Source organism: Crocuta crocuta, unplaced genomic scaffold (assembly GCF_008692635.1).
Source record: "Crocuta crocuta isolate KB4526 unplaced genomic scaffold, BGI_CrCroc_1.0 scaffold19, whole genome shotgun sequence".
Taxonomy (NCBI): domain Eukaryota; kingdom Metazoa; phylum Chordata; class Mammalia; order Carnivora; family Hyaenidae; genus Crocuta; species Crocuta crocuta.
This window is the reverse complement of record NW_027551565.1, coordinates 3,413,832-3,433,615: the sequence shown is the minus strand read 5'-3', so window position 1 is coordinate 3,433,615 and position 19,784 is coordinate 3,413,832. Positions and strand designations below refer to the sequence as shown.

Genomic DNA, 19,784 nt, shown 5'->3' with positions numbered 1-19,784 from the left:
AGACGGTTTATTAGTTTCAGGAACAAAAGGGCCAAAATCCTAGTGGGCCTTGGCCTCAATGAAAGTATTTCACTTACCTTTTTTTGAGCTGAAAAATGGACACTTGAACTTTCTAAAGCCATGGATAGTGGGCTCTCTTCGTAGGTCTCCATGAACAATCAAGAGACCAGTGTAGTATCCAATAAGACTCGGTTGCATCAATATCCACCCAGAATGGAATGGAATGGAATATGATGTACCAGGATCAATGATTGGCTAAAGCCCATCTATACTAGATAATGCCTATTTTAAATATGTTCTGATGGTCACCTATGTGGTAAGCATATCAGAATGTACCAGAATCCTTAAATCTGAAAGTCCTCTGCAACTTTTGACTTGACCCCTCCCTCTTTCTTGAAACTCGATTTCTCTTACAGACACACCATAGAGGTGTCTTTTGACTTGTAAGATTGTTCTTGGTCACTTTTTTTTTTTGGATAGCTGACCTTGTTTGGTCACCTTTTCTTGCCTCTCTTCCTATATCCTACAGGAGAAGCCTTCAGTGTTTTCTTCAGCATTTCCATTCCTAACCCTCTTCTCATCTTACTTTTCACCTGTTTTTTTCTAAGGTTTTTAAAAATATAAATTTGTTTTAAAATATCCATTAACAGGTTCTATGACAGCTTTCTCTTCTGAGCTCCAGATCCATATTGCTTTGTAAATCCCCAGTTAGATGTTCAATGGCATGTTGGGCCCCAAAATCAACAATTCCAAAACAAAACTTCCCAAATGTGTGTGCCCAGTCTCACTGGAACTATGATATTAGAGGGAAAACACTCAGTCTTTCACCCGTAAGCTATAGGTTTTTCATAGATAGATGAAGGCATCAAGTTGAGGAGGTTCCCCTCTGTTCCTGTTTTGGTGAGAGTTTTGATCAGGAATGGATGTTGTCAAATGCTTTTTCTGTGTCTATTGAGATTTTTATATGCCTTTTTATTTTATGTGGTAAACTACACTGATTAGTTGATTTGTAAATGTCAAACCAGCCCTACATTCTTGGGACAAGCTTGAAGGAATCATGATATATTTTCCTTTTTATATATTGGATTGGATTTGCTAAATCTTGATTTCAAATTTTTGTATCTATTTTAAAGAAGAATATTAGCTTGTAGCTTTCTTGTAATGTCTTTGGATTTGGTATCAGGGTAATGCTGGCCTCAAAGAATAAAGTTGAAAGTTTGTGTAGAATTATTTTTTAAGTTTATATATATATATATTTAACATTTATTCATTTTTGAGAGACAGAGAGAGATGGGGTGAGTGGGGAAGAGGCAGAGAGAGAGGGAAACAGAATCTGAAGCAGGCTCCAGGCTCTGAGCTGTTACACAGAGCCCAACCCAGGGCTCAAACTCAGATCATGACCTGAGCTGATGCCTGACACTTAACCCACTGAGTCACTCAGGAGCCCTGAGTTTATTTATTTATTTATTTTGGGAGAGACAGAGACAGTGCAAGCAGGGAAGGGAAGACAGAATCCCAAGCAGGCTCCACACTGTCAGCGTGAAACCCGATGTACTGTTTGAACCTACAAATCATGAGATCATGACCTGAGCTGAAACAGAGAGTCAGATGCTTAACCAACTGAGCCACTCCCTGAAAGTTTACACAGAATTATTGTTTCTGAAAGAGTTGGTATAGAATTCATTTTATTTCTCTCTTAAATATTTGGTTGAATTCACCAATAAAGCCATCTGAGCCTGAGGTTTTCTTGGCAGTAAGGTTTTTAACTACCAAATAAAATTTTAAAAAGATATAGGGTTCTTCAGGTTGTTTTTTCTTGATTGGTCTTTGGCAATTTGTTTTTCAAAGAATTTGTCAGTTTTGTCTAAGTTGTTAAATTCATAGGCGAAGTGTTATTCATAATATTCTCTTAATATCCTTTTAATATCTAGACCCTGTGGTGATGTCAAATTTCTCATTCCTAATATTGGTAATTTTGTATTCTGCTTTTCCTCCACAGTCTGGCTAGATAGGAGTTTATCAATTCTATTGATCCTCTCAACAGCTCTTAGTTTTATTTACTGTTTTTCGGCTTTCTATTTCACTGATGTCCCCTTTAATCTTTATTATTTATTTTCTTCTTCTTACTTTGTGTTTAGTTTGCTCTTTTCCTACTTTTCTAAGTTGGAATCTGAGATCATCAATTTGAGATTTTTTTCTTTTTTTTTTTCCTTTCTACTATAGTTAGCTCTATAAATCTCTTACTGATATCCCACAAATTCTTATATATGGTATTTTAATTTTCATTTGGTTCTAAATAGTGTCTAATTTCTTTTGATTTCTTCTTTGACCCATGGGTTATCTAAAAGCCTGTTGTTCCATTTCCAAACATTAGAGGATTTTTCAGAGATCTGTTATTGGTTTCTAAGTTAATTCCATTGTGGTCAGAGAATATATTTTGTGATACATTTTGTATGATTCAAATCCTTTTAAATTTACTGAGGTTTGTTTTATGACTTAGCATATAGTCTATCTTGGTGAATGTTCTCTGTGTACTTGAAAAGAATGTGTATTCTGCTGTTGTCATGTAAAGTGTTCTATAAATGGCAAATAGGTCAAGTTGTTTTATAGTATTGTTCAAGACTATTAAATTCTTTTTTTAAGTTTATGTATTTATTTTTAGAGAGAGAGCACAAGCAGGGGAGGGGCAGAAAGAGAGGAAGAGAGAGAGAATCCCAAGCAGGCTCCACACTGTCAGCATAGAGCCTGATGCAGGGCTTTAACTCACAAACTGTGAGATTATGACCTGAGCTGAACCCAAGAGTCATATGCTTAACTGATTAAGCCACCCAGGCACCCCAAGACTATTATATCCTTGATTTTCTGTTTATTTGTTCTATCAGTTATTAAGAGAGGGTCCTAAAATCTCCAATTATAATTGTGATTTTTATCAACTTCTTATAGTTCTATCAGTTTTTGCTTCATGTATTTTGAATCTCTGCTGTTAGGGTCCTAAATGTTTAAATTGTTATTGATCACTTTATGTTTATTTCACATTATGAAATCACAGTCTTTATCCCTGGTAATATTCTTTACTCTGACATTTACTTTGTCCATTATTAAAATAGCATGCTTGAACTCTCCACAATAGCTAAAACATGGAAAGAGCCTAAGTGTCCATCAACAGATGAATGGATCAAGAAGATGTGGTTTATCTATACCATGGAATACTACATGGCAATGAGAAACAATGAAATCTGGCCATGTGTAGCAACATGGATGGACCTTGAGGGTGTTATGCTGAGCGAAATAAGTCAGGCAGAGAAGGACAAATATCATATGTTTGCATGTATAGGAGGATTAGGAGGAACTTGACGGAGGAACAAGGGGGAGAAGAAGGGGGGAAATGGTGGGGGAAAGGGAGAGAGGCAAACCACGAGAGACTCTTGAATGCTGACAAAAACTGAGGACTGATGGATGTGGGGGGGAGGGAGGATGGGCATGGAGGAGGACACTTGTGGGGATGAGCACTGAGTGTTATGTGGAAACTAATTTGACAATAAACTATTTGTAGAAAAAAAAAATAAAATAAAATAGCATGCTTGAGGTGCCTGGCTGGCTCAGTCAGAATGGGACTCTTGATATCAGGGTTCTGAGTTCAAAGCCCATATTGGGCCTAGAGCTTAGCTAAAAAGTAAATTAAAAAAAATTAAATAGTAGGGGCACCTGGGTGGCTTAGTCAGTTAAGTGTCTCCCTCTCTCTCTGACCCTCCCCTGTTCACACTGTCTCTCTCTCTCAGAAATAAATAAAACATTTAAAAAAATTAAATAGTATGCTTGCTTTCTTGACTCATTGTTGGCATATCTTTTACAACTCTTTAACCTGTTTCTGTATTTATGTTTAAAGTGTTTCTTATAGGCAGCAAATAATTGGGTCTGGCTTTTATTGTCTGATCTGCCAATTTCTCTTAATTGGAGTATTTAGATCATTTCCACTTTAAATGATTATTAATACAGTTAAGTTTATGTCTACAACTTAGAAACTCTCAAGGCAGTAAGCTGGGGTAACTGAAGGGCTCATCTCATTTGTTTCTTGTCTCTCAGGGGTACTGTCCTTTGATGCTTGATATCCTGTACTTAGAAATCATTGCTTCATATATTTTGTCTGAATTGCTATTGTTTCAGCAGGAGGGTAAATCCAGTTCCTGTTACTCCATCTTTGGCAGGAAGGGAAGTCTGAACACCTCTTAATGAGTAATTGAAGCATCTGAAACCTACAAGACCTTCACCTGTCTCCCACATAGTTTTGTTAAGCATGAAAGTTGCCCTGCATTCAGAACAACTGAGGCAACACAAACTAGAGATGCTAATACTTACATATGTAATTTTGTGGTTTCTGGAGCCAATAATACATTTTTGAGGTAATAATATTTGATAAAATCCACAGATAGAAATTTTACATGACTTTTCAGATTTGGTGAGTATCAAATGATAAAATACTTAATTCAGGTACAATCCAAGGTCATTTCAAGTTTCAAAATGTAAACAAACCTTGGCACTTGGGTGCCTCAGTCAGTTGAAAGTCTGACTTTGGCTCAGATCATGATCTCACAGTTTGTGAGTTCAAGCCCCGCGTGAGGCTCACTACTGTCAGCGCAGAGCCTGGAGCCTACCTCACATTCTCTGTCCCCTTCTCTCTTGGCCTCTCCCACACTCGCGTGCATGCTCTCTCTCAAAAATAAACATTTAAAAAATAAATACATAAAAATTAAAAAATTAACTTTAACTCATGAAAAGTAGTAAATGCCAGCTTAAAATGTGGAAGGAAGTACACCTTTTCAAAATCCTTTTAGGATGGTATGTAAGTTTTTTTTTTTTTTAATTGAAGGTAACTGTTCTAAAATGTTTTTTAAATTTTTTTAAATTTTGAGAGAGTGTGAGAGCAAGGAAGGAAGGTGCAGGGAGAGAGAGAGAGAGAGAGAGAGAGAGAGAATCCCAAGCAGGCTCCACACCATCAGTGCAGAGCCCGATGCAGGGCTCGAACTCACAAACCATGAGATCATGCCCTCAGCCAAAATTGGCTTAAACAACTGAGCCACTCAGATGCTCCAGCTGTTCTGAAATTATTTTTAATCATATATCCCTTGCTCAGAATCTTCTTAATAGTTCCCCCTTGCTCTCAGGATGAACTTAAAACTTCTAACATTGTTTATTTGTTTCTTGGAGATTTGACTAACCCCTGTTTACTATGTATCCTGCTCTCTTACCAAGGCCACCTCACTCTACTCTAGCCATATTAAACTGCTTTAGTTCCTTAAACATGACATGTTCTCTCTTGACACAGGCCATTTGTACATAAATATCTTCTGTCTGGATTATTTCTCTTCCCATCCCCAAAACTCTGAAGTCTTGGGGTAGATATCTCTTCCTTTTTTGTGACTTTATATCCCTTTCCTTTCATTAGTATCACCGCCCTCTACTGTATATACTTGTCTCTGTCCACAGAAAAGACCTGGAAGCAGTATATACCAGTAGCAACAGCAAACATAGCCACTAGGTAGTGGTTTCTAAATACTATTTTCCAACAAGAACCAGGTCTTCTTGGAGAAAAGGTTAATTTAGGATCAAAGCAGGGATTGGATGACGAGGAACATCTTTTTGTGCCAGGAAGTGTTCAGAAAATAATGGAGACATGTCAGAGAGACACAGAAGTCAGTTTGAAAAGACTTCTGGTAGCCAAATCTGGGACAACATATCAAAACAGTGACAGGAAACAAATTACATCACTAATTATGAGCCCATCAGTCTATGATGGCATAAATAAACAAATGATTTAATAGAAAACCCTTGTAACAGAATGTCAACTAATAAAAGTCAAAAGAATAATTAGATTATAAAATTATCATTTTGCAACCCTCAAAAATAATAAATTCAGTCAAGAAACATAAGTGGATTGTAAAACTTGTGGATGAAAGATGGATCAAGAACAGGTGTTATTTACATTGTCTCAGTATATCTCTAGAAAATAATTATATAGGAAAAAAGAGTAACTTCATTGTGGAGAATCCTTCATGAAGTGATCAAAGTTAACATAAACAGTGGTAGAACAAATCGACATCATAACTCAACTGTGAGTAAACATCAGGCAAACCCAAATATAGCTGCATTCCACAAAACAACAGGCCTACTATTGTTTCAGTTATCTAATGGTTTGCAGCAAACACCCGAAAACCTAGTGGTTTAAAACAGCATTACTTATTTCAGTACAATCTGGGCAAGGTTCAGCAGGGACAGCTCTTCCCCATCCTAAGGTGTCAGCGGGTACAGCCCAAAGCCTGGCTCCACTAGGCCTTACCTAGTGTGGCTCAAAGGCTGAGAGCTAGAATCACATGAAGGCTTTTGCACACTCACATCTATTACACCTGATCTGGAAGATTCAAAGAGCTGAGGGCTGGAATGTCCACGGCCCATCTGACATCTCTACCTCTCTATAGTCTCTTCATCACCACTGCCTCAGGGTAACTGAATTTCCTATATGTGCACTCAGGGCTTCCCAGGGAGTGTGTGTATATGTCTGTGTGTGAGGCAGAGGCAAATAGAAGATTGTGTGGCCTTTTCTAACCTAGCCTCATAAGTGGTGGCACAGGTCTACTTCTCTAAATTCTATTCATGGACAGAGGCACAGAGTTTGTCTGGATTAAGAGACAGAGTTCTAGAAGAGCATGTGGAATTAGAAATGTGCAATTCTGGGGAAAATACAGTTAGCACAATAATCTTAGAAAATGAAGGCTGAAGAACTGTTCTAGATTGAAGGAGAAGAGAGCTGAGTAAATACATGCTCCTGGATTGACTCCTCTTGCTATAAAGGATATGGGATAATTAGCAAAACTTGAATGCCCTCCTTAAGTGAACGGTATATGGGAGCTCTTGATACTGTTATTGCAACTTTGCTATAAATATGAAAATGCTTCACAATTTTAAAAGATAATATATACCATAAAATCTCATTTAAAAAAATCTTGCAGTTAATCCTTTCATGAAGAATGATTATGTAATAAAAATAACCACCCATATAGGATACATTCACATTTTTAAATATCATTAAAGCAGACCATTGAATATTATTATCATAATTATATTTTTATTGATCATCCCTGCTATGCCTTCTGTCCCAACTGTGTTCTCTTATAGCTGAATTGACATCCTGCTGGGAGGAACTGATTCAGCCAAATCCTGCCCCATCTCCACATCTAGGAGAAAGAGGGGTACAACTTTTAGTGTCTTGCCTTTGAAAAGTTTCTGAAGCTGATGGTGTTAGAACCCCCTAATGATAAGAATGGTAGTAGTATGGTTGTTGTAGTAGTGGTGGTGGTAGTGGTGTTTATAGAGCACTTTCTGTGTCAAGGCACTATTCTAAATTCTTTACATATATGTAACACATTTAATACAACAGTCTTATGACATGGATACTGCTATTATCCCCTTGTCTTCTTTTCATGATTGAGAAAACGGAGAGAGAAACTAACTAGCATAAGGTATATAGCCAATAAACTAGAGAACTGAGATTCAAACCAGGGCGACTGGAGCTAGCCTTTTTATTGTTTATTAAGCATTCGAAATACACTTTGCTAAATAATTCGTAAAGCCACATGTTTAATATATACACAGAGTGTGTATTAAAGCAGAGATCAGGGCACCTGGGTGACTCAGTCAGTTTAAAAATTCCAGGGGCGGGGCGCCTGGGTGGCTTAGTCGGTTAAGCATCCGACTTTCGCTTAGGTCATGACCTCGCGGTTCGTGGGTTCGAGCCCCGCGTCGGGCTTTGTGCTTACTGCCAGCTCAGAGCCTGGAGCCTGTTTCAGAGTCTGTGACTCCCTCTCTCTCTGACCCTCCCCTGCTCATGCTGTCTCTCTCTCTCCCAGAAATAAATAAAACATTAAAAATTAAAAAAAAATAAAAATTCCAGGGGCACCTGGGTGGCTCAGTCGGTTTAGCATCCGACTTTCGCTTAGGTCATGATCTCACGGTTCGTGGGTTCGAGCCCCGCGTCGGGCTTTGTGCTTACTGCCAGCTCAGAGCCTGGAGCCTGTTTCAGATTCTGTGTCTCCCTCTCTCTCTGACCCTCCCCTGTTCACACTGTCTCCCTCTCTCAGAAATAATTAAAAATATTTAAAAAAAAATTCCATGAGCGTCCAACTTTGGCTCAGGTCACAATCTCATGGTTCGTGAGTTTATGCCCCACAATCGGACTCTGCACTGGTGGTTCAGAGCCTGCTTGGGATTCTCCCTCTCTCTCTGTCCCTTTCCCACGTGTGCTCTCTCTCAAAATAAATAAACTTAAAAAAAAAAAAGCAGAGCAATGGCCCTGTTTCCACTGTTTCTTCCATCTATTTGCAGAACTATGATTTTGATGGATTCTTTTAATTGGTTATCCTTTACAAAATTCATGGTACACATTCACTGGGTGTTTATATATTTAATTATGGTAAAGACACATAATGGAAAATTTACCATCTTAGCAATTTTTTTTTCTTTTTTAAGATTTATTTATTTTTAAGACAGCGCAAGCAAGGAAAGGGCAGAGAGAGAAGGGGACAGAAGATCCAAACTGGGCTCTGCACTGACAGCAGCAAGCCCAACGCAGAGCTGGAACACATGAGCCATGAGATCATGACCTGAGCTGAAGTCAGACCCCAACCAACTGAGCCACCCAGGTGCCCCACCTTAGCCATTTTCAGGTGGACAGTTCAGTAGTGCTAAGTATATTCACATTGTGTACAGCAGATATCCATTAATTTTTTATCTTACAAAACTGAAAATCTACCCAATGAACAACTCCCCATGTCCCCCTCCTCTCAGCTCTACTTTCTGTTTCTGTGAATGTGACTACTTTAGATACATCATATAAGTAAAATCATACAGTATTTGCCCTTTTTACGACTGGCTTGTTTACTTATCATAATGTCCTCAAGTTTCATCCATATTGTAACATGGGACAGGCTTTCCTTCCTTTTTAAGGCTAAATAATACTCTGTTGTGAATAGTATTGCTATTGGAGTGTTTGTGTATTAAAAACAAAAAATGTAAGAATGAAACACAGTAACCATAAAATAGCTGGCAGTAAGGGTGAAGAAAATGGAGTCCTCCAGGTTTTGAAATGCAATATGCTTTCTATTTTTATACAAGTAATGTTAACACTTTCCATGGAGTTTTTAAACTTAGGACTTTAAGCTGTTTTCCTATATTATAATCACTTATCTTCACATAATGTCCATGAAACACTATGAATGTCATAGTGTTTTGGCAATAGGCATCATAATACTTATACAAAAACAGGGTGCTCCACTTGTAACCAATAATTTGATGATTTTGTAAAAAAAAAAAATAATGTTTATTTTTAAGAAAGAAAGAGAGTGCAAGTGGGGGAGGGGCAGAGAGAGAGAGGGAGACACAGAATCTCAAGTAGATCAGGTTCTGAGCTGTCAGCACAGAGCCTGACTTGGGGCTCAAACCTATGAACCATGAGATCATGACCTGAGCCCCAGTAGGATGCTCAGCTGACTGAGCCACCCAGGGCCCCAATAGTTTTATGTTTTTATTTCAACCTCTTCCTAGTAATCAGCTCTTCATTCAGAGCCTCAGTTCAACCAAGATGCCACAAATCTGAGGTTAGTAGAAGAAAGCAGCATGACCCAACTTCACTTTAGGCCCATTACGAGAATAGATGCTTTTCCTGAAAGGAGAAAGTTGACAAAGTTTGCCTTTCCATACCTACTCCTATTTTATCTAAGATTTCTTTCCTGATTAGTGATATTGCCCAAAGTAAAATTCCTTCTTGGGAGCAACTACTTGGAAAAGGTAGGTAAGCAGCTAATTAGCATTTCAAAAGACCATAAAGAAATGTGAAGATGCACATCAAGACACCCAAGGGAATTTCAGGGTGGGACATAGTTACCCAATATAGTGCTCATTGAATGGCCTTCCTTTCTCCACCTCCCAACCTCCCCCTCACACATTTTTACCTCTTTCTCCAGATTTCTCCATCTCTGAGCCAATTAAAATCAGCTTCCATTTGTTCTTTTATCATTCATTCTAATATTTCTCTCTGCCCTTTAACTAGTCACTATATATGTAATATATATACATATAGAATGAATGGTTGTGGGTGGTTGTGTTTCTTTTAACTTACATAGAATTAAAAATTTTATAAGAAAGCACTTTTAAATGATAAAAGGCAATACAAACTTAGTTATTTTCAGAATACAGTCCCATGACTAAGCACATTGTAGGTACCCAATACAGTAAAACCTTGGACTGAGTAACTGTTCTGCAAGTGTTCTGCAAGGCGAGCAAACATTTCTTATAAATTAAAAAAAATTATATTTATTCACTTTTGACAGAGAGAGAGAGAGAGAGGGCATGGGGAGGGACAGAGAGACAAAGAGAGGATCCCAAGCAGGCAGAGGATCCTAAGCAGGCTCCTAGCTGACAGCAGACAGCCCCATGCGGGGCTCAAACTCACAAACCTAGAGATCATGACCTGAGCCGAAGTCAGCAGCTTAATGGACTGAGCCCCAAGACGCTCCCGTTTCTAATATATTTTAACTTGATAAAGGAGCGATGTCTTATAGTACGAGTAGTATGTGAAACTGAACATCACATGATCACAACTGAGCCAATGGTTCTTGAAATTTGCTTTGATATACAAGTGCTTTGAATTACAAGCATGTTTCCAGAATGAATTATGCTCCCAAAGCAAAGTTTTTACTGTATATGCATGCTTGTGAAATCATTTACTAAAGTATTATGTACTCTGTTCTTATTTTAAAAATCATGTACATTAAAATATGACAAGATATGGGGAAATTTTTACAGCAAAATAACAAGCATATAATTTCTAAAACATTAAACAATATTAAGACCACAATCATGACAGGAGGAGATAAAATTTTAAAATTAGTAACTACAGATAGTTAATAAACATAATATGCTACTTAAAAATATATTTTGGTGTCATTTCCCCAGTCATCTGAAAATCCTATAAAATAACAAAAGAAAAAATTCAGAAGTAAAACATGGCAATATTGGAAAACCAGGTAGGATGTCATAGGCAGAAAAAAAAAATCTGCTAGTTGGAGTGCAAAATGGCAGAACCACTTTAGAAAACAAACTGGTAGTTTCCTATAAAGTTAAATATACATATATTATACAACTCAGCCATCCTATTCTAGGCAATTGCCCAAGAGAAACGAAAACTTCTGTTTACACAAAAACCTGTACACAGTGTTTATAGTGACTTCATTCATAATTGCCCAAAGTGGAAATAATCTAAATATCCCTGAACAGGCGAATGGCTAATAAACACATGCTAGCATATCCATACAGTGAAATACTACTCAGCTAAAACCAAAAAAGGGGGTGAGGAGAGGGGAAAACTATCAATACAGGCAACAACATAGATGAAACTCAATGTGTTTTGCCAACTGCAAGAGGCCAGACTCAAAAAGCTACATATTGAATGATTCCATTTATATGACATTTTAGAAAAGTGAAACTATAGGGAGAGAAAACAGATCAGTGGAGGCTGGGGGTTGGGTGGAGAGACTGTCCCCCCAAAAAATCTATGAAAAAATTCTGAGGGATATATGGAAGATATAATTCAGATGATAGGGGCTGGGAAATGAGTCTAGAAATCTGTAAGAAGGAGCCACTAGATGGTGGTGTTCATTTTTCTATCAGAGCCCAGGATAGACTTGAAACTCAAAGATCACAGGCCTGTCATTGGACCAGTTTTTTTGAAAATTTCCTGTAATCCGTATCTGTAACTCCTTCTGTCTGGCCTTGACCTGCACTGGTTTCTGTGTTTTTGCTAAGCCATTTCTCCCAGCCTTCCACTGATTCCGAGAAGTCATTAATACCCTTCCAGTAAAACTCTCTGCTTTTTTGTTTTTTTGAAACAGACTAAATAGCACAACTAATAACAGCTGTTAACCAATTCCTTTTTTGCCTGCTTTTCTTCATTATGGAGAATTTTGAATATATTTGTAATAAACAGAATGGTAAAATGATCCCCCAGTAAACCCATCAGCTTTGAGTCATTCATAATCTGCTGCTCTTAATTCATCAAATTTCCAACCACCCACTATCCCCATGCAAATTATTTTCTACAGTTCTTTTTAATGAGATAAAATTTACATATTTTAAAATACTTACTAATAAATGTTTTAATGTTTATTTTTGAGAGAGAGAGACAGAGTGTGAGCAGGGAAGGGGGAATAGAGAGAGTGAGACACAGAATCCGAAGCAGGGTCCAGGCTCTGAGCTGTCAGCACAGAACCCAACGTGGGGTTTGAACTCATGAACCATCAGATCATGACCTGAGCCAATGCTGGATGCTTAACCAACTGAGCCACCCAGGTACCCCCAAAATTGATACGCTTTTAAAAGCAATTTTAGGTTCATTGCAAAATTAAGGAGAAAGTACAGAGATTTCCCATATACTCCTGACCTCACTCATGCATAGCCTCCCCCGACCCCTGCAACATCCCCTACCAAAGTAGTTCATTTGTTATAACTGATGTACCTATACTGAACGTCATTATCACCCAACGTTCATAGTTTACATCAGGGCTGACTCTTGGGGTGTATTTCTATGGGTTTGGACAAATATATTACTACTTGTTACCACCATTTTATTTTTATTATTTTATTTATTTTATTAAAAAAATTTTTTTAATGTTTTATTTATTTCTGAGAGAGAGAAAGATACAGAACCTGAAGCAGTCTCCAGGCTCTGAGCTAGCTGTCAGCACAGAGCCTGATGCAGGGCTCGAACCCATGAACCGTGAGATCATGACCTGAGCCGAGGTTGGACGCTTAACTGACTGGGCCACCCAGGTGCCCCTAAAGTGAACAAATTTTAACTGAACAATCCCAATTTGTCTTTGAAGGACTTGGTTTAGAAATTCCCAATAACATGGGGCACCTGGGTGGCTCAGTCGGTTAAGCATCCGACTTCGGCTCAGGTCATGATCTCACGGGTTTGTAGGTTCGAGCCCTGCATCAGGCTCTGTGCTGACCGCCAGCCTGGAGCCTGTTTCAGATTCTATGTCTCTCTCTCTCTCTGACCCTCCCCTACTGTCTGTCTCTCTCTCTCTCAGAAATAAATAAAAAACATTAAAAAAAAACATTAAAAAAAAGAAATTCCCAATAACATACAGCAAAAAGAAAAAAACATTATTAGAGAAAACTTAAGAAATAAATCCAGTCAACAAACTAAAAGTTTACTAGGATTTTCAGGAGTTAATAAAGAGGAAAGAAAGAATGGAAAAATCAAATATATTTTAAAAGACAATTTCCCTTAATTCAAGAAAGATTTGGAACTTTATTCAAAGGCCTAAAAAGTGTTTATTAAGAATAATAGAAAAACATACGTGCACTTACCTTCATACATCATTGTGAAAATTCTGAACTCTAAGGAAAAGAAAATTCCACAGCTTCCAAATGGAAAGGCAGGATATCAGGATAGGGGAAAATAGGATGAAATAGGCAGAGAAGGAAAGGATTAGGACCTGAGGTCCTGGGTGGGGAAAGACACATATTTTGGAACAATGCTGGGAGCGTCTGACCACAGCAAACCCCCTGGGGCTTAAGGTTCCTCTTAAGCAAGTAACTTACGCCACCTACTCTTCCTCAGGTTTCCCTCAGGAATTTGGCAAAAGACCTAAGCATGGCCCTAGACCAGCCCTCGTACAATGGAAACAAGCCAGTCAGGGATGGACAAACCAGCACCTAGAGTTGTCCAGCCAATGAGGGTAGGACCTGAGAAGGAACAAGGGGGAAGGGAGGTACGAACAGAACCTTATAAAACAAGGACCCTTGCCCATTGGTGGGCATTCACTTTGCAGTGTCCCCTCTCTGTAAAGAGAGCCTTCCTACTCGTCTTACTTTCTTTTCTAAAAAATTTTTTTTAAATGTTTTTATTTATTTCTAGGAGAGAGAGAGAGAGAGACAGCGTGAGCAGGGGAGGGTCAGAGACAGAGGGAGTCAGAGACTGAAACAGGCTCCAGGCTCTGAGCTGGCAGTCAGCACAGAGCCCGACGCGGGGCTCAAACCCACGAACCGCGAGATCATGACCGAAGCGAAAGTCAGATGCTCAACCGACTAAGCCACCCAGGCGCCCCTACTCATCTTACTTTCTAATCTTCTACTCAATAAACTTTTGCCTGCTGCTCATTTTGTGTTCACCTCTTCATTCTTCAATCTTGAGTCCTGAGGTAAAAAAAAAAATCCTGCAACAATACCTGAAAAGGAACAAAAACAGGGTTGATATTAACTAACAATAATATAATAATATGAAAACTTTTTTTTTAATTTTAATTTTTATTTTTGAGAGACAGAGCATGAGCAGGGGAGGGTCAGAGAGAAAGGGAGACACAGAATCTGAAGCAGCCTCCAGGCACTGAGCTGTCGGCACAGAGCCTGACGTGGGGCTCGAACCCACGAACCGTGAGATCATGACCAGAGTGGAAGTCAGATGCTTAACTGACTGAGCCACCCAGGCACCCCAATATGAAAACATTTTTTGATGTAATTTGTACCTTATTTTTGAGACATTCAGCCTCAGATCACAGGAAAAATAAATGAAAATGTTTTAAAATGTATACATATATAATAAATGTGAACACATGTTTCTATCATTAAAAGAATACAAATTAAAATAATATCACATTTTTGTACTTGTCATATTGGTGTAGACTGACATATATATATATATAAGGTTAATAAGGGGGCACCTGGGTGGCTCAGTCAGTAATACCTCTGACTCTTGGTTTCAGGTCATGATCTCACAGTTCATGAGTTCGAGCTCCAGCATCAGGCTCTGCACTGAAAGGATGGAGCCTGTATGGGATTTCTTTCTCCCTCTCTCTCCTTGCCCTCCCAGCTTGCTCTCTCTCTCTCTCTCTCTCTCTCTCTCTCTCTCTCAAAAATAAATAAACATCAAAAAGTTTTTTAATTAGGGGTGCCTGGGTGGCTTAGTTGGTTAAGCGTCTGACTTTCACTTAGGTCATGATCTTGCGATTCGTGGGTTCGAGCCCCGCGTCGGGCTCTGTGCTGACTGCCAGCTTAGAGCCAGGAGCCTATTTCAGAGTCTGTGTCTCCCTCTCTCTCTGACCCTCCTCTGCTTATCCTGTCTCTCTCTCTCTCTCCCCTAGAAATAAATAAAAATATTAAAAAAAAAGTTTTTTAATTAATACAGGGTTAATGAGGATAAGCAGATGCAATTAATCAAAGTTAAACCATGTAAACTGGCACAAAGATTTTTGTAGGACTATTGACAATATTATCACGTTTTATTTTTTAATGTTTATTTTTGAGAGACAGAGACAGAGCGCAAGCAGGGGAGGGGCACAGAGAGAGGAAGACACAGAATTCGAAGCAGGTTCCAGGCTCTGAGCTGTCAGCACACAGGCGCCACTATCCAAGTGCCCCTTGCCACATTTAGAAAATACGTTTTCGGGGCACCTAGGTGGCTCAGGCTGTTAAGTGTCTGACTTCAGCTTAGGTCGTGATCTCATGGTTTGTGGGTTCAAGCCCCCCATGGGGCTCTGTGCTGACAGCTCAGAGCCTGGAGCCTGCTTCGGATTCTGTGTCTCTCTGTCTTAAAAATAAATAAACATTAAAAATTTTAAATACATTTTCACCCAGAAATTTTACTTCTTAAATAGATACATGTATGTTTATGTTATATATTATTATTGTATTATGTGTAAAATACTACATATTAGATATATCGTTATAATATACATATATATAAATAATTTGGAGGAGAATAGTGAAAACAAGCCATCAAACTAGAAAGAACCTAAATGGACAGTATCATCAATATGAGACAGTTGGAAATTGTAACAAATCCATACAGTAGGGTAGGACTAAAATGGACCCTGTGTTCACTCTCTGGTTGTTCAAGCATGTGCAGTGGAGAATGGGAAAGCAGGGAGTGGAGCAGTTGAAAGCAAGAAGGGGCCGTGGCTACCACCAGGAGGGGTTGTGTTTGGCAGTTTCACCACCTTCACCAGGACACATCAATCAGGGTAGACCAGGAAAAAGAATGATACTAACAAAAGTGAGTTAAGGGGCATTGAGTGTGCAAAAAGAATAGCTATTCATAACAGTACTGGCTAAAGGTCCCATGCAGTATCGGTCTTGGTTTCACAGTGAGAAGTTGGTCCACATTTGCTGAGGAACACTGAGAGCCTGGTGGGGAAACATGCCAGGGGTTGCAGAGGAGTGTCTCACTCGGCCTGTCCCACAAGGCTACCACAAGGTCTTCTGAGAAAGAAACAGTAATGTGGGCATGGCTTAGCAGTGAAGACTTGTCTCTGCTTCATGTGGCATCAGCAAGCATAGCTTAAGCTGGGGCTGGAGGATTCACTTCCAAGATAACTTACCTACATGGCAACCACATAGGTGCTGCTGACTGGGAGTTCAGCTGGCAACTGAGAGTCATGGGCCTTAGCTCTCAAAACTAAGTTTATTTTTGAGAGAGAGATAGAGACAGCATGAGCAGGAGAGGGGCAGAGAGAGAGGGAGAGAATCCGAAGACAGGCTCCAGGCTCTGAGCTAGCTGCCAGCACAGAGCCCGATGCGGGGCTTGAACCCACAAACCATGAGATCATGACCTGAGCCAAAGCCAGATGCTTGACCAACTGAGCCACGGAGGCGCCCCAAAACAACTTCTTAAAAAGGGAGAAATGATAAAGACTTTGGAAGCTATGTTTTAAAAGTGCCACATTATGGAACACCCGGATGGCTCAGTCACTTAAGCATCCAACTTTGGCTGAGGTCATGATCTTCTCACTGTTTATGAATTTGAGCCCCACGTCGGGCTCTGTGCTGACAGCCCAGGGACTGGAGCCTGATTCAGATTCTGTGTCTCTCTCTGTCTCTGCCCCATTCTTGCTCTGTCTCTCAAAAATTAATAAACATTAAAATTAAAAAAAATTAATTCATTTTTGAGAGAGAGGTAGAGACAGCATGAGCAGGGGAGGGTAAGAGAGAGACACACACACGCCGAATCCAAAGTAGGCTCCAGGCTCTGAGCTAGCTGTCAGCGCAGAGCCCGACGTGGGGCTCAAACCCACGAACCGTGAGATCATGACCTAAGCTGAAGTTGGACGCTCAACCGACTGAGCCACCCAGGTGCCCCTAAAATTAAAATTTTTAAAAAAATAAAACTGCCACATTGGGTTAAAGGAAATCAGTTTGTTATTTATGAATCCTCTAAAAAGCCTTGAGAGTTTAAAGGTGAAGAACATATTATGTATGACTTACATACATACATATGTAAGAACATATTATGCTGACTTACTATGTGTAATATCTGGCATCACATTACATTGCCTCCTATACCCTTAGTTAAGCCAAGATTACACCATAGTCCATATCAGAATTTCCTGACCCATCCCTCACCTCAACTTGTTTTTGGTTAAAATTAAGCTCCTATAGAAAAGCACTTGACTGGGGCGCCTGGGTGGCTTAGTCGGTTAAGCGTCCGACTTTAGCTTGGGTCATGATCTCGCGGTTCGTGGGTTCGAGCCCCACGTCAGGCTCTGTGCTGACTGCCAGCTCAGAGCCTGGAGCCTGTTTCAGTCTGTGACTCCCTCTCTCTCTGACCCTCCCCTGCTCACGCTGTCTCTCTCTCTCTGTATCTCTCCTAGAAATAAATAAAAAACATTAAAAAAAAAATTAAAAAAAAAAAAGAAAAGCACTTGACTGAAAATGATTTGGTCTCTTTTTGAAGCAAATGTCAGCTTTGGATAGACATATGGTAACATTTAAACTCTGGTATGGGGCACATAGCTGGCTCAGTCAGTAGGGCATGAAACTCTTGGTCATAGGGTCTTCAGTTCAAGCCCTGCTTTGGGTGTGTAGTTTACTTAAAACAAAAACAAAAACAACCAAGGCACCTGGGTGGTTCAGTGGGTTCAGCCTCAGATTCTTGATTTTGGCTCAGGTCATGATCACCAGGGTCATGGGATTAAGCCCCAAGTTGGGTTCCACAGTGAATGTGGAACCTGTTTAAGATTCTCTCTCTCTCCCTTTGTCCCTTTCTCCCGCTCCTCTCTCTCTCTCTCTCAAAAAAAAAAAAAAAGAAAGAAAGAAAGAAAAAGAAATCTTTAAAAATAAAAATGGAAGTTACTCATGACTCTAAGACCCTAGGATAAGGTAAAGAATACAGAAAAAGCTGTTTTTCAATATTTAAGTAGATAGAGACAGTATGAATTGTGACATGCTGTGAGTCTTGAAATAGAAATAACTTCCATTTACATATTTTAGTATTAAACTTTCTAATACATTAATCCATTATCCAAAAAGTTATTTACCATGCATATGTACTTAAAAAATAGGACAGCAAGTTCCTTGAACTTTGAAGCCATTCTTTGAAGCATGCAGGCTCACAGACTACTCCTTAAAGAGTTGCAAAATTTGGGGCGCCTGAGTGGCTTAGTCGGTTAAGCATCCGACTTTCGCTTAGGTCATGATCTCATGGTTCATGGGTTCAAGCCCCGTGTCGGGCTCTGTGCTGACTGCCAGCTCGGGGCCTGGAGCCTGTTTCAGAGTCTGTGTCTCCCTCTCTCTCTGACCCTTCCCTGCTCATGCTGTCTCTCTCTCTCACCTAGAAATAAATAAAACATTAAAAAAAAAAAAAGAGTTGCAAAATTTTCCTGAAACATTGCATGAAGTTAGTTTCCAGAAATGTAATATTTGTATAATTTGGTTTCCTGTCTAACATCAGGCTGCATTTACCAAATGTATAATTTTTCATATTAAAACTTTAATGTCCATCTTCAGGAAACCAACCTTTTTCTTAATAATTTTGAGATAGAGGGGTGCCTGAGTGGCTCAGTTGGTTAAGCCACAGACTTTTGGTTTCAGCTCAGGTCACGTTCTCAGGATTCATGAGAGTTCAGATGCTGTGTCCGACTCTGTGCTGACAGTCCAAGAGCCTGATTGGGATTCTCTCTCTCCCTCAAAATAAATAAAAAAAAAATAATTTTGAGATGGAGAAGTTATTACAACATTTGACTACATTTGGGAGAGGCCGGCAGTAACATGTTTTATCTTTTAAACAGTGTGAGGTTTGGTACGTTTTTTCTAAAGTATAGGTCGTTTTTGTTTATAGTATTAGTTGTCCAATGGAAAACAATACGGAATATAAGTAAATAGTCCATGTAAATTATAGGTTATTTTCTATGCATTACAAATAATGCTGTTGGTGCTCTGAGGTAATTTTCTCTTATACATATTGAGTTAACATGAAACAAAATTTTAATATTTGGCTCTTATAAAACTGTTTAAGTCGCTCAAAAATAAGAGGGATGTTATGAATTTTTAATTCCAGTCCGCCACACGTAACGAATTAATGATCTGACCCCCGTTCCACTACACTGGAAAAGACGCAGTACAGAGAAACCTAGCACCTCTGAGCAGTTTCATTCATTCCATAAATATGCAGGCACTATGAAGCTTGCACTTCTCAAATTAGCCAGGCCTTTTATTCCCCTTTTTGGGGCACTCTTGCCTGCTGATGAAGACGTTCATAAACTTCAGCCCTTCTCTACCCCGTTTCTGCCTAGCGCACGAAAGCAAGGGCATCACACAATCACCGGCCCCAAGTTTGGGCATCACTTGTCCCCACCCTAACGACAAGCCCCAGCACCACCGCGTTAAATTCAGAGGCTGCCCGGTGTGATCATCGGGCAGCCTGCGCAGGCCTGGCTCAACCAGCCCTCACTCACGTG

At 39.4% G+C, this 19,784-nt stretch overlaps 1 protein-coding gene across 2 annotated transcripts in view; it reads right to left on the bottom strand.

The window, feature by feature from the left end:
* Positions 1 to 13,631, bottom strand: part of GMPS (guanine monophosphate synthase) — an 85,709-nt gene extending 72,078 nt beyond the window's left edge. Inside the window, exon 1 of one of the 2 annotated variants that reach the window (XM_077750087.1) lies at positions 13,423 to 13,631. In XM_077750087.1, coding sequence (XP_077606213.1) covers positions 13,423 to 13,428 — 6 coding nt within the window. In that variant the 5' untranslated portion in view covers positions 13,429 to 13,631. Of the gene's footprint in view, positions 1 to 77; positions 168 to 13,422 lie in introns of those variants that run through there. The other variant, XM_077750084.1, reaches the window with a different exon arrangement.
* Positions 13,632 to 19,784: the final 6,153 nt, after the last annotated feature.